The 14,235-nt window shown below is 39.8% G+C and overlaps 1 protein-coding gene across 1 annotated transcript in view; it reads right to left on the minus strand.

The window, feature by feature from the left end:
* Positions 1-14,235, minus strand: part of TSPAN5 (tetraspanin 5) — an 83,181-nt gene that overhangs the window by 18,326 nt on the left and 50,620 nt on the right. The window contains exon 2 of the mRNA XM_005484619.4: positions 6,081-6,131. Within this exon, the coding sequence (XP_005484676.1) occupies positions 6,081-6,131 (51 nt within the window). The remainder of the gene's footprint in view (positions 1-6,080; positions 6,132-14,235) is intronic.

A 14,235-nucleotide genomic window follows, 5' to 3' on the forward strand; every position in this document is an offset into this window, starting at 1 on the left:
GCAAGAATTCAGTCCACAAGAGCACACTAGAACTAGATAGAAAAGAACTCAAACCTTTAAAAACCTGCAGTGTGCAAGCTGGATCTTCAGCACCACTTCCTCTCCTGCTGGTCCCCACTGCCTGCATTTAGCAGGAACAGCCCTCCCAGGCTGAGCCCAAAGGCAGACACACATCTTGGCTGCAGCAGGGCTGTCACACCTACACAATCTGATGTGCTCCTGGGTTCCTAAGGGAGTCACAAGTGCACTAACAAACCAGTGACATTTCCAGGACAGCTACTGCTGTAACAGACACAGTCACAAACTGCAGGACAAGGGAGAATGGCTACAAATGAAAGCACCACAGGCAGCAGCAATTTTGAAAAGCTGACCCAATAATGAAAATTCAAGGCATAATGAGTTAGAGACAATTCAGGAGAATCATCAGCCTAAGAAACAAAGAGGTGATATAATGAGTGTATATGGAATTTGGCCCACAGGACGCATGTAAAAGAAGGAAACTCAACACTACAGGAGGATGGAAGAAACCCACTATTTCTTATTTTCCATTTCCTCCAAGATGGGAAAAAAAAAACTTCTCTGCTGCAATATCTCATTACTGGGAGGACAAAACAAAAACAAACAAACAACAAACAAAAAAAAAGCGTCCCACATCATAAATCCAAGAAATGCAGGAGAAATGCAGAAAAAGATACATCAATGCAAGATCTTATGAAACATCAATTTTTGCAAACAGAGGTTTTGCCTTTCCACAGGCTTGTCTGCAGGACTTAGTATCGCTGGCAAACAGCAACATCTGGGAGGTGATAGTAAATACAAGTATTTTCAAATGCATGATTTTAAAACAGAAAAATGTCTCTGCTTTGTTAGTCAAACTCCATGCAGCTCCTTCATGCTGCGCATCTGAATGAGCACAGGGAACAGAACAATACTCATTGAAACATGCCAAATGAATTCTACTGCAGAATTTTGTCTCTGCAAGCAAGAAACTAGGTGGGGGATGTTTACAAATATTATTTCTTTGATTTTTGTTGGTTTTGTATTTCCCACAGCAAACAGTAATAGCAGCAGCACTTTATTTTTCAAGTGTCTAAGGGAGGAGAAGAACTAGTCTAACTTTCTTGTGCTGACACAGCAGAGTTCAAAAGGTGCATAACTGGCATAAATACATACAAGATACAGATTTTTAGACTTCTCAGGATTAATGACTATAAAGTGTTGGAACACTAGTAAATCATTGAAGAGCCTTCCTGTTTAGATTATACATCTTTATGTACTGAAATTTAAATGAAGTGTAACAGTGGATCTCCTCCTCTCTTCTCCAGTCCTATAAAACCCACACATAGCTCTGTCTCAGAGGCAAGATAAAGGCTTTGGGTATTCTTCAGCCTGCAAGAAACACAGGATATATGCAGTTTCCTTGCTGGCAATAATTTTTGGAAGAACTGTGTGATTTTGGAAGAACAACAATTATGGAGTGACTAGTGCAGCATTCCTTCCTGCTGTCAGCCACTCACTGGGACAATAAGAGAAGTGAGAATTTTTTTCTTGAAAACAACTTTAGTTTTCACTTCAGGGCAAGGAGAGACAGGTTTGATCTAACAAATTGTGATTGTTTCCATGTACAGAGTTTAGCTTGTCCAAGAACACCAAAGCAGACCTAAATCACCTTAGACAAGTAAAAGTCTATCTTAAAACTTCAGACCCAGATTTAGAGCTCCTGCTCACTAAGAACACTATGCTGGCACCCAGAGATACCAACACCAAACTGCACACAACTTGACTTTTGAGCTGAAGCAACTTATTGTTATGCTGATTTAACTGGAAAACCTGAGAAGCCAAATTCATGTACATTGTCAGCTTCTTCCACTTCTCCCTCTTCATTTCAGTCAGCTTCACACACAAATGACATTTAATCAACAAAATTTGAAATATTTCTTCCCTACTTCAGTTTGTCTTACTTTTGCTATCTCCTACTTAAGAGTTTACTCCAAAACCACAGTGCTTTCCTTGTCTCCATGGACAATCTTATAAGGTCTCAGAAGACATAACAGCAATTCATCACTTAGGCTCACTGCTCTGGAACACAAATCTCCAGCAGGTAGCCAGGAAGCTTATTTTTCCTAAGCTCCTACTGGTAAGCTTATTTTTCCTAAGCTCCTACTGGTATCACACCACAAACAGCCTTAAGACCACAATATCTAATACACACAACCAAGGAGGGAAATCGACATTTTGTACAAGCTTGGTTTATTTTTAAAGAGTCACCAGAAGACATGACTTGAAGTGGTTAAGAAAAACAATTAAATATAAACATTCTCCCCCGCTGCTGAGCAAAAGTGCTGTAAGTAGCTGAGGTTTCACACAGACTCTCTTATTGTATGCTAACAGCATTCATGTCACTGTTGCAAGGAGGAGGGGGAATCGGCTGCCATGGATGAACGATTTAATGGTACAAGCCCAAGCCTGGCATGCCTGAAAACACTGCGGGACTGTGACCTATACAGGGCCACCAAGTATAGATAGCTTTATTCATCCCCAGAGCTTATTGCCCCCACCCCACCCCCAGCTCTCTTTCAGGTTCATGGCTCAGAATGCTAATTGCCCAGCTTTTGTCTAGGGCTGGCTCACTGGCTGTCAAGCCAATTCTATTGCCTACTTGACAAATGAGCTCTTTTGCCTCCCTGCAAAGGCCTTAAGGAAGGCCACAAGACTGGATATTGTGCTTTTCTTTTTCACAAGAAAGTTTAAAGGGAAGAATTCAAGCCAACTTAGCAAAAAAAGAGAAACTAGGCACCAAGTCCACAAATCTGTCCCAAATTTTTTTTTAACCAGTGGCCAATAGGATTCCTGTGAAGTCTGGATTATTTTTTTACACCCTGCAGTTTTAATGTGACCTGGAACACGATCTTTTCACCTTTAGAAGATTCTGTGAAGCAACAAAAGTATATACAAGTTGATGGCCAGGCTATAAAACCACACAGCTGAATATAAAGCCACACAATTTAAAACCAAAGATAATCAAAATCCTCCCCACTACCAAATGAAGTTTACAGTAGGAGTCCTGAAGACCTACTCTTGCAAAAACACCTTACAAATTTACACATTACACAACAGCAGTGTCAAGTTCAAGTTTGATAAAGTCAAGTTCATTGGGACAGCAGCAAGTCTTCACAGAGTGGCTGAAGTCATCGGGTCACCTAGCTCTGACTGCACAGAACCATGTCCTGATTGCTTTGGAAAAATCTCCAAAGACAGAGACTTCATTCAAATCTTCTCTGGGCAAACTGTGCCAGTACTCGGTCATCCTCACATTATAAAAAAAAAAGGCACTCCCTGATGTTCAGGGGAAACACCACTAGTGTTTTATTTTGTGCCCATTGCCTTTGTCACTGGGCACCACTGAAAACGTGCTGGCTCCATTCTCTTTGTGCTCTTTCTTCAGGTACTTCCAGACATTAAGATTCCTGCAGCCTACTCTTCCCTGGACCAAACAGTCTTAGCTCTCTCAGCCTTTCCCTGCAGGAGAGAAACCCCCGTACCTTCATCATCTATTCAGCCCTTTGCTGAATTCTCCAGTATGTTGGCATCCCTCTTAGACTGGGGAGCCCAGAACTGGCTTAGGTGTGGCCTCACCAGTGCTGAATAGAGGGGAAGAATTCTCTTTCCCAACTTGTTGGCAACACTCCTAGTACAGCCCAGGATACATTCGCCTTCTTTGTCACCAGGACACAGAGCTGGCTCATGTTTGACTTTGTGTACACCAGGTCCTTCTCTGACAAGCTGCTTTGTTGTCATAGGGTGTATCATTACAACAGCCCATAATGCCTAGGGGATATCCACCCTAGCCCCCAGCAAGCAGCCTAGCTAGAGAAGTGCTTTTCAGTTATGTTATATTTATCTCAAGCCCTGGGCTTCACCTCCTTGGCTTTCATCTTCAACTCCTCATCAGCAGTAAGAAACCTCTGTCTGGGATCTAACTGCTCTTCCCCCCACTAAATAACACAGGGCCTATGAATATCTGGAGCTTGATCCTGCTGACAGCAGCTTTTGGCCACTGCCTGTCCTCTAAAGACCTGAGTGAAAGAAAAGACTCAAATTGTTTGAAACAAGTCAATTTTTTCATAATTCTTCTACCAAACTCAAATTTGTCTGTGCTCAAGAGCTCCACAGTTCAGCTATACCTATACAGCATTTTGATTGTTACAACTATGAACTGAAACAATCCATACTAAGCACTTCAGATGAAAACAGTTAAAGAAGGTGGGGAAACATGATCATTTTTCAAGGAAAAACACATGCTTTAAACCAATAAACAGTATTTTATTTTACTTCTTAGTTTAGAAAGAAACCTAAAAAGCGTACTACATGTGGAGCCTGAGTTAATGCATATTAAACTGTGGTGGTTTTATTTGCTTGTCTTAAAACAACATGGCATTTTCTCTCACTTTCAGAATCTGCCTAAAAATGGTTTAAGATTACTTGATCATTGATTGAGATATCGAAATCTCACATAAAAACAAGAGCTTTGGCTTCTGGCTATTAGCAATTATGAATTGAATGCATTTTGCCTATGAAAGGGTACATACCTTCCCATACAGAAAATATGTAAACCCTAACAAACCAGAACACCTCCTAGCTGCTAAGACTGGCATACTTTAGACTTCAAACACTATAGTTGTTTTTCCTTTACCTGCTCATTCACTCTAAAGAGGAATCATTTGTGTTACCTACTGTAATGATACAAAAATATTCAAATCTCCTCTGTAAAGCCACTCTCTGGAACTTAGACACAGGTACAAGCTCTGAGAGTGTGTTCAGAGTATTAAATAGAACTTGTTTTTACATCATTGCAGAATAAAAAAGTCACAGTACCTCTTTGTAAGCCTATCTGAGCTACCCAACATCAGTATCATATGGCATACATAGAAATATACATATATGTGTGTATGTATGTATATGTGTATGTAAATATACATACACATGTATATAGGTGCACATAGTGTGCAGTAATTAATATCCCATTACTGTTTGTGACGATCTCCTTCCAAGGCACACACACACACATAGCAATTAGAATATAAGTTAAAAACTCAAAATTTGTCCTGAATTTTTTAGATGCAGAACTCTGGAGCTTCCAAATCTGTTATTTGCTCTGCTGCAAGCACCAGTTTTTATGTCTTAGGTGAAGATCAATTTATAACTTACTCAATGTTTTCCATTAAAAGAAGAAAAACTTATTATGCAACTGAATAACACAGCATTGTTAGCAGCCAGGTTTTATTATTTTTAATCTTTTAAACAAAGGAGAAAAGGAAATAGGGACTTTAATTTCAGCTGTTGTCTTTTAGCAAGCCAAACTCTATATCCAGTAACCAAGACATACTGACTAGTTTTGTAAATTATGCCCTGACATTTTATCTTCTTCCCAATTTCTGCAGTAAGCAAACTAAAACTTAGGCTCTGGTTCAGAAATGTTTTCTCTTTCGCTGCCCCCTCACTCCACACACACACACTTCCCATTTCAAAGCTGATTTTAGAGTCTTGCAAGAAAGGGTGTTCTAGTGGCCAGTTTCATTTGCACAAGAAAAAACAACAGTTATTCTGCCTCAGGTTTGCATTGCTTTTTGGGGCTCATCTTGATTTTCCTTTTTTTGGGTTTGTTTTTTTAAGAGGAACAGCAGCTAATTGCTATGTTAATGCCAAGCCCAGCTAGGTATTTTTCAGGAAGCTGCCTTCTAAGACATGCAGGCTCTCCCTCCCTTGCAGGAACACACTGCCCACACTGCCCCAGCAGGGTGCTCTGGTGTCTGAGCTGCAGCCAGTGTGCAAGGATTGAAATCATTCGTTTATGGGCAAGTGTCAGCCACCATTTCTTGCCAAGGTATTCCTGGGAAAGATTGCAACCATGTTCCTCTAAGCAACCCAAGCTAAGGTTTTTGTTTGACAGAGAGGCTTGACTTTGTTCCCATAGAAACTGTGTGTGAACACAAAATATGCAGCATATTACTGTTTCAATATTTCATCAGAAAAAGAGAGATAAAGAGGAAAAACAAACTTTGGTGCTTTATTCAACTTACCTTTTCATTCCATGCCCACAATCCAATCCCAAGAAATGCTATGCCAAGGAACTAAAGGAAAACAAAACAAAAAAACCAGAAATTAGAAATTTAGAAACCAGTGGTGGTTTTTGTCTGTTGGTTTTTTTTTTTTTTTGAGGACACATATTGACTCATCCACTCTGTTGGATAACAATTTTATCAGGACTGAGGGGTACTCAGTGAGAGTTTTACAATACATATCTGGTTTATTTTACAATTCAACTACTTTCAGTTGAAGAATTTAAAACCTGCAGAACTCAGGGAAGTGCCACACAGGAACAGTAGGTGCAACAGGTGCCACTTTAGCAGTACTGAGCACACAAGGTTCTTTTTGAGTTTGTAGGACTCAAGGCAAACTCCACAGTCAAAAAACACTTTTGTTTGCTATTTTACTATTGCATCACCACTGCCTACACAAAGCAATTGCCCTCTCAGCACTCTCCCAGTGAGAAAGTGATGAAGAAAATTTCTAAATACACATTTATTATCAATTTTAGCAATGCTGTCCATATAAAATAACCCATCGTTTCTGAGGGGAAAAAAAGAAAAATAATAATACTGATTTGAAAGACCAAAAATTTTTAAAAGCCCCGCAGCTAATATTTGATAACTTTTCTGATACTGTTTCATAAGTGAAGATCCATTTCCTTTCTCCCCCATCCCCAGGGATTCAACAGCACCAAACTCAAGAGATGATCCTTCCCCCATGATGAAAAAGGGAGCAACCATCTTTGATTTTGTTACATCCGTGTTCTCCATTCCACTGAATAATTTAAAATGCATCATTTCCCTCCAAATCTACAGGGATTCCATACAAAAGCTACACTAATGATCAGTGAAACAAGCAAAACAGGCAGAATAAGCACTCCATCTCCCAACATCATTAGTGCATATTTGGCACAACACAGTATCAATCACGTAACATGTTTAAAAAACATTTAGTAGATGTATGAGCACATCTCTAAATGTCCATCTGCCCAACCTGCGTATCTCATTTTATAAGTGCCAACTAAAAAGAAAACTATTTTCACTATAGTTTCAGGGCATGCAATAGAATGTTGCTCAAACATAAAACTGATTTTCTTTGTCATTTCTCTACACTGCAGTGTACAGACTTATTCTGGCACATAAAGACCCTTTCCCTTAAGATCTGTGTAAACAATGAAGAATCCTAGAGATTTCTCTTTTGCAAACAGAACAAAAGTGCTTTTCTGTTGAAAAGTGGGAGGAGGCAGGAATACAAACTTTAAAACCTTTTTCAGAAGTGATTTCAACCGTTTCAAACAAAGACTCCTTCCTTACAAGCACTTTATTTGAGGGGGCAATTTTAGCTTTGTATTACAAAGATATCTGTAACTCATTATCAAGCAAATGCACTCACTACAATGCCCTGATTTGTAGCCCCTGTATTTCTGTAACTTTCTGCTCCAAGTGTGCTGTGCCAGCTACCCAAAGGACCACGCATACTGGGAACAAAACTTTTCCTTTTCAACTTGAAGAGTCACGACTGTAAATTTGAACAATACTAGAAGTCACCATTCTTCAAAGGAAACTGTTGCAGGCTTGGTTGCATTTTAACAAAAGATAAATGGAATTTTTTCTTAGATAGAAAGAAGGACTGCTGGTCAAGAAAGTCTTATTTCAACAGCCTTAATTATTTATAAAGTACAAGATGTGGATTTGAGAAAGTCAGTACAGCTTCTTCTAATACACCACATAAAAGCTAAAAAAAGGTCATCTTACCTGTATCAAAACTGCCCTTTTTTATGGGTATAAAGCTTGCCAAAAGATTGTGTGTAATCTTCCTGACTGCAGTGATTATTTGAAACTTGAGATAAAGCTGTTCAAGTTTCCAAATCTCTCTCAGACAAATGCAGCTTTTTTTGCAGTAACAGGCTCCTTTCCTTCTTTCTTACACAGCCAAAGGCACCACAGCTGAAGAAACAGGGCGGGCAGCAGGGGGGAATTACATATTATAAAAATCCTTAAGTTACATTTGGAAGTGGCAAATTGTAAAGAGGCAACAAACATTATGTTTTGTGAATAGGTTAGTACTGTTTTGAACAGAACAAGCATGGAAAACTAGAATGGAAGTATTTGATCAGTGCATATGAATGTAACTTTACATTCATATGAATCAGCTGCAGGTCTGGCCCAGCTTCACTGGATTAAATTTATATAAATTTAATCCAGTCACGTGTCCTGATCCTTCAGCAGAACTTGAGACCTAAGGGTAAGATTACCTCATGGGTTGCAAAAGGTGACTTAGAGTGAACGACACAGGTCTCAAGCCAGGCTCAGCTCACCCCAGTTACAGACTGGGCAATCAGACTGTACTGCGCTAAACTGAAACACATAAAAAACAACACTGTCTGGTTTCTGCCAAGAGAACAGTTCTGTTCTCAGTTCTGAGTTTCCAAAAGGATAAGAAATTACATGCTGCTCTGTCCTCTCCACATCCTAACCCAGAAATGCTTTTTTGAGCAGATGAAGAACAAAAAGCAAGATCCATGAGGAGACAAAAGATTCAGAATGGAATAATGAATTCTATCACAGGATGCTGTGGAAATCAAAAGCATAATGGCATGCAGAAAAAAATAGGTAATTAACAGATGGCCCATAGCTATTGAAATGTGATTCTGATGCAGCTTCTGGCTCAGAAAGTTTTTACACTGACACTCATTGGGAGATTGAAATCAGGAAAAGATTGCTGCATGCATGTTTTGTTGGTTAAATGCCTCTTGCCCTGGAGAAACTTTCCTTGCTCTCCTTGAGCCAAAACACAGAGGGAGGCAGACCACTCACCTACGCCCCTACAGTCACACCCTAGGAAGGGCCCACCTTGGCACAAACACAGCTTGCTATGGGGATAAAGCACACAGGAACACAGGGATGCTCTCTGTAACCCCACTGGCAGAAAACAGATGCTCATGAGAAGACTTACACCTCTCACCAGGATTAACTTTGGATTTTCTTGACCATTATGAAAGAAACTCATGCATAGCCTAAAATTATTTGGAAGAAATTCCAATGAGCAATAAAAAGGTGGAAGTTTTACCTCATTATCAACAATTCATTTTACAGAGAAAAAGCCTCAGTTCTTCACGGACATCTAATAAGACCATCTGGTCTAACTATAAATGGTCATTGCCGCAGAGCATGCAAAATCTTGATTTCCTTTATTTCTTTCCTTTTTTATATAATAATTTTCAGGAGAATATTAAAACATTTCTCTGGAGCATTAGCCTTACAAAAAAACAGTTGCATAGCAGTATTTTCCCAGCCATAATTTTCTATTCACAAATGAAACCCAAATGTTCTTATATTTCTTTTCTATAAAGATTAAATGTATTTAAAAGTAGAAGGTGTAGCAGTAGTTGCATTGTTAGTGTGCTTGTGAAATGCACATGCTGTTTTCTGAACTGAATTGACCAGCATTTCAAGCCATACATATTTTATTCTTAGTCTTGCCTGCAAGGAGTAAAAATATTCTTTTTTTGGTAAGGATGCATCATCACACAGCACAGCACTGCATTTAAAGGCTATTGGGGCAAACAAAAAGGCCAGAAAACCTTTGAGAGGCACTTAATCATAGACTGACCAGCCATTACTGAACATAGGGAATTTTTCACCTCAGCTGACATTCTTAAATAACTTGGCACCAGTTTTCAACTAAAAGGACGACAGCAGCAGCCAAGCAGTAAGAAGTTAATGTGCCACATGCATAAACCAGTGCACATTCAAGTGTGGTTACATTAAACACTTGTGAGAGGTGGAAGCCTTGTGCAGGCACCTCATTTCACCTTCCTTGTCACAACACAAACACACCAGCCAAAGCCTGCCAAAGCTGTCAGAGTTCAGAACCAGAGCTTTCAGGCTACAGCTTTTCTGGTTTATTGGGGTGGGGGGGTTTGGCAGGGTGTTTAAGTCCTGTATTTTGGCAGTGTGAAAAACTCCCACTTGCCCTTCTTTGAGGAGCCACAAGAATTTTGTGCATGGTGTTAGTTAGCATGCAGACTAGCAGGATTCCTACGGCACTACAGCGTTCCTGCATGCTGCAGGTCATTCACTAAGCAAGGCCTCCTGCTGGGATTCCAGCAGCACAGCACAGAGCAGAAGGTCCAGTGCTTTACCAACAGCACAGTGGTGATCAGGACAACGTGAGGTAGAGCAGTTCACATCCTGAAATACAGTCAGGGAAACACACGGCTCCTGAGCTTTGTACATACATAAAGCAGCGCTGACAAGTTCCTAGCTGAACTCTAAAACCCCAAATGGACAGTTTTTCCCAAAGAGCTTCCTCTGCAGCAGTCTGTGCTCAGACTCAATCAAAGTTATTTTAGCTGCAATACTCACTGCTTCTCTGAAGTATTTTATGCCAAATAAGTCCTTTTGCTTTTTAAGCCAGGGCAAAAAATGAGCTTAATGTATGTGTCAGTTTTTGTCTGTCAAAAAAGGATTTAGTTGTTGGTTTTGTCCCTCGTTTGCTTTTAAGTAGCTCTGACAGAGAAAGAGCACCAAAGTAGAAATCAAAGTTTCACATAGTTTTCTTCTCTCCTTTGTGCCACTGATGTGTACTCTGCTTAAAATATGTCACTTAGCATTGTCTCAAGCAGAACAGATAGGACATCCTCTCAACTCTACAGCTTTCACCTGGACCAGTATCACATGGAAGGGAAGTACCATAAGTCTGCTCTTGTTTCTGTTTCCATATGCTCCAGTTTCAATGACTTTTCCATTCTCAACATAAATTGTTAAAGCATTTCATTTTCACGTGGCTAAAAAAGTGCGCTGATGAAAGGAGAGGCAAACTGCCCAAAGCACACCCATACATTTACACATCTATGCTGATGCTCTCTTCTAAAGCCCATTTCTTGTTTGCCTTGAGATTAGCAGCAAGAAAACTCCATGTACTACAGTCAGTGAGTGAAGGTGCTGATGAAGATGCTGCGTAGGTGACTAATTACCATTTTAGTTCATGGCAACATTCAGACACAGAATACAGGATGTCAAACCCATTTCCATTTTATGTGCAGTCTCTAAAAAACATTACACTATATTTCACAGATAACTGTCTTGGTAAAATCTTTTCCTTCCTGACACAAAACCCACACATGTGGAATTAAAAAAAAAATTAAAATATTTCCCAGTTTCCACACATTTTTCTCAGCTAAATCAGAGGCTTGATTGATTTTTATAGAATTATTCAAAGGAGTAAAACAGACCTGAGAACACAGTGAGAAAAGCTGTCTGCTCCATCTTGCAAGGATCCTTTGCATGATGTTTTCTAATGAAAAATTAAGCACACATGACCCCAGTTTTCAGAGCAAAACACTACGACTGTTAATGTATGTTTTGTTTTCACCAGTATGGGGTTTTCCATTTCATGTGACTAAAACGCAACATATATACACTCCCCCACTGCAGAGTCAATTGCCATCAGTTTCTTACTGTCTTTTCCAGTTCCTGAATAGTAAAAGCAAGACATCTGCTTTCTGTTACTGTTGCTCTACGTATTTATTTTATTGCTTTCTGGTGGTGCAATTGTATGCACTGCCAATCAGCTTGGAGCAAGAGTCCCTTAAGACTAAAGTCCCTCTCCTCTTGTCCACAGAACTTGATATTCTGGAAAACACAAAAAGGAGAATGAATTATGCCCCATTTCCCTTGCTCCAAATTTTAAACAACTCCTTCAAGCCTAGACAAAATAAATTTAACTCTTTTCAAATGCACACTGCGACTTTTCAAACTCAGGTCCTAATACCTAAAGAAAATACTTAATTTGGAGCAGATTTATTTTAAAGAATAAAAGGTTTTAACATACCAGTCACTTAGTAAAATTCCTCAATAAAAGCTTTTGGGAATTTAACATTTTCGTTTCTAGCTCATTTCCTAAAACTAGTACCTTTTTTCCCCCCATACAAAAATCAAAGACCATTAAGGTAAATACCCCATCACTACCACACAGAAACATTCATAAAGCCTAGAGTTGAAGTAAAAGGACATCTCCATTCACAGTCACTTTGGTACACTCATCTCACATAGATTCCATCCTTTCTCTTCTTTTCACTCTCTACTGGAATTTGTTTCACCACACTCTCTCTTTGGGCTCTCCTTGAGCCCAAAAGACACTGCAGAAAGACTGATAAATCCTGCTGTACACACCTTTTCAAAGATCTCTTTCCCTGCCTTTGCTTTTCAACTACAGTAAGTGCTACATGTCCTTCTGCTTTTCCTATCCAGCCTTGTTCTCATCAACACCATCCCATCATCTCTAGCTCTGCCACTCCAACATCCATGAATGAAGTCGTTTTCTATTTGCAAAACCTTCCAAAAATTATGTAAGTGGTGTTGTAGTAGCATATATAAACAGTAAGGGCTTAAAATACAAACACATGCAGGAGAAAAGGGTAAAATAAAATTAGATAATTGTGAAAAAACCTTAAACCTGAATTTGACATCCTCTATCATTACACTCATCATTTATCTTAGGCATCTTGACAATGCAAAGTCTTCTCATTCTGGCAAACAAGTCAGGTATAAGAAGAGGTATAAGGGCAAAGAAAGCATTTTTTACTTCAAGCCAGGGTGAAGGGAAAAGGTCTGGAAGCAGAACTGCAAATGGGTCATTTTCCAGGTCTGTTCTGCTGCCCAGGGTTAGCAGCATCCAGCCCCTGAGGGCAGCTAGGCCTCTTCTGTCTGTCTTCCTACTGCTGCTGTGCCAATTTTATTCATCCCAAAGCCCTGGACCTGAGCTTCAGACTATTGAGGCGCATCCCCACCATGAGTCTTCACATTCTTTTCCTGAAGCCGCTGTTCCACTAAAATTTTGAAAAGTAACACCACACCCATAAAAATCCAGGGAATACACTCAGTCTCATTAGGAAACTGATACACAAGTGCTCACTTATTCCAGCTGCAAGCATAAAGTTGTAACATCTATTCAGGCATTTGATACAGCAAACAGAAACAATCTGAGCCAGTCTTTTTCCCTAGTAACAAATGGGCAATTACATTGCCCGCACAATTGATTGAACAGCTGAGAACATCCAGAGTGCAGAGTCAGGAAACACAAACAGGTTGGCTTGTCAACGCAGCAGGATACTCTGAATGCTCAGCATTTCCTTTTGGGAAAGCAGTCTCAGCTCCTAGCTGTGCTTGTAGGCTGCAGAGAGGGAGTCCCAAAATCCTCTATTCCAGCTACACAAGCTGCCACATCCCAGGTTGTTTCACAGGAGATTCTTCCTCAGAGATTTCATAGGAAAATTCAAATGTCAGAGATTCATTCTCATGTGCTGGCTTTGCAGAGAAGCAAACATGTGGAGGATTAGGGAGGAATGAGAAGACTGAAGCAGTCTGGACAGAGAGGCAAGTGAACACCACTAGTTTTACAGAAAAACTCACGACAAACAATTTAACTTTGCTCTCTTTCCACTTAAAAAAAAGAAAAAAACAATCAGCACAAAAAGAGTGAGCATCAAGCAAACGGTGAACACACCCTCAAAATGCAAATACACACACAACTTTTGCTAGGAACTTTCTCAACAGCTTTATTGCCTCTTCCCTCCACCAAATGCTCATTCCTGATTCTCTTTCCAGAGTCCTCCACAATAAAATGTTCAAAACCATTTGAAAGCTACTGGTACCACATATATGAAGAAATCATAGCTTGAAAAGGTAGGAAGTGAGTCAATGCCACTTAACAACATGCCAAAAGCCAAGTTCCAGTGTCCAAAATCCTGGCCCTGATATGATGGGCTTGTATAGATTATCACACTTCTCATCTGAGTCAGGGTAACAAATTCTCTAATGGCAAATGCCCCCATGTCTGGTATATGTTAATGCATGAAATAAATCAACTTACGCTGAGTGTGGGGTGATGCAGGAGAGAAGCAGACACCAGAAGGGCTGTGGTGGGTTTATCAAGAGTTGACAGCCTATCAACACTTCACTTTACAAAGGTGCCCCAAGATGTACACAGGCCAGCAGTACTTTGTCAACATAAACAAAAGGAGAACCTCAAAAGCCAAACCCATGCACAACTTCATTTTTCAGAGAGATGTAGGGGGAAAAAAATAAAGCCAAATGCTAAATAGGCAGGTATCTACATTATTTTCTAATACCCATGCACAAT

This window comes from Zonotrichia albicollis, chromosome 5, assembly GCF_047830755.1.
Source record: "Zonotrichia albicollis isolate bZonAlb1 chromosome 5, bZonAlb1.hap1, whole genome shotgun sequence".
Taxonomy (NCBI): domain Eukaryota; kingdom Metazoa; phylum Chordata; class Aves; order Passeriformes; family Passerellidae; genus Zonotrichia; species Zonotrichia albicollis.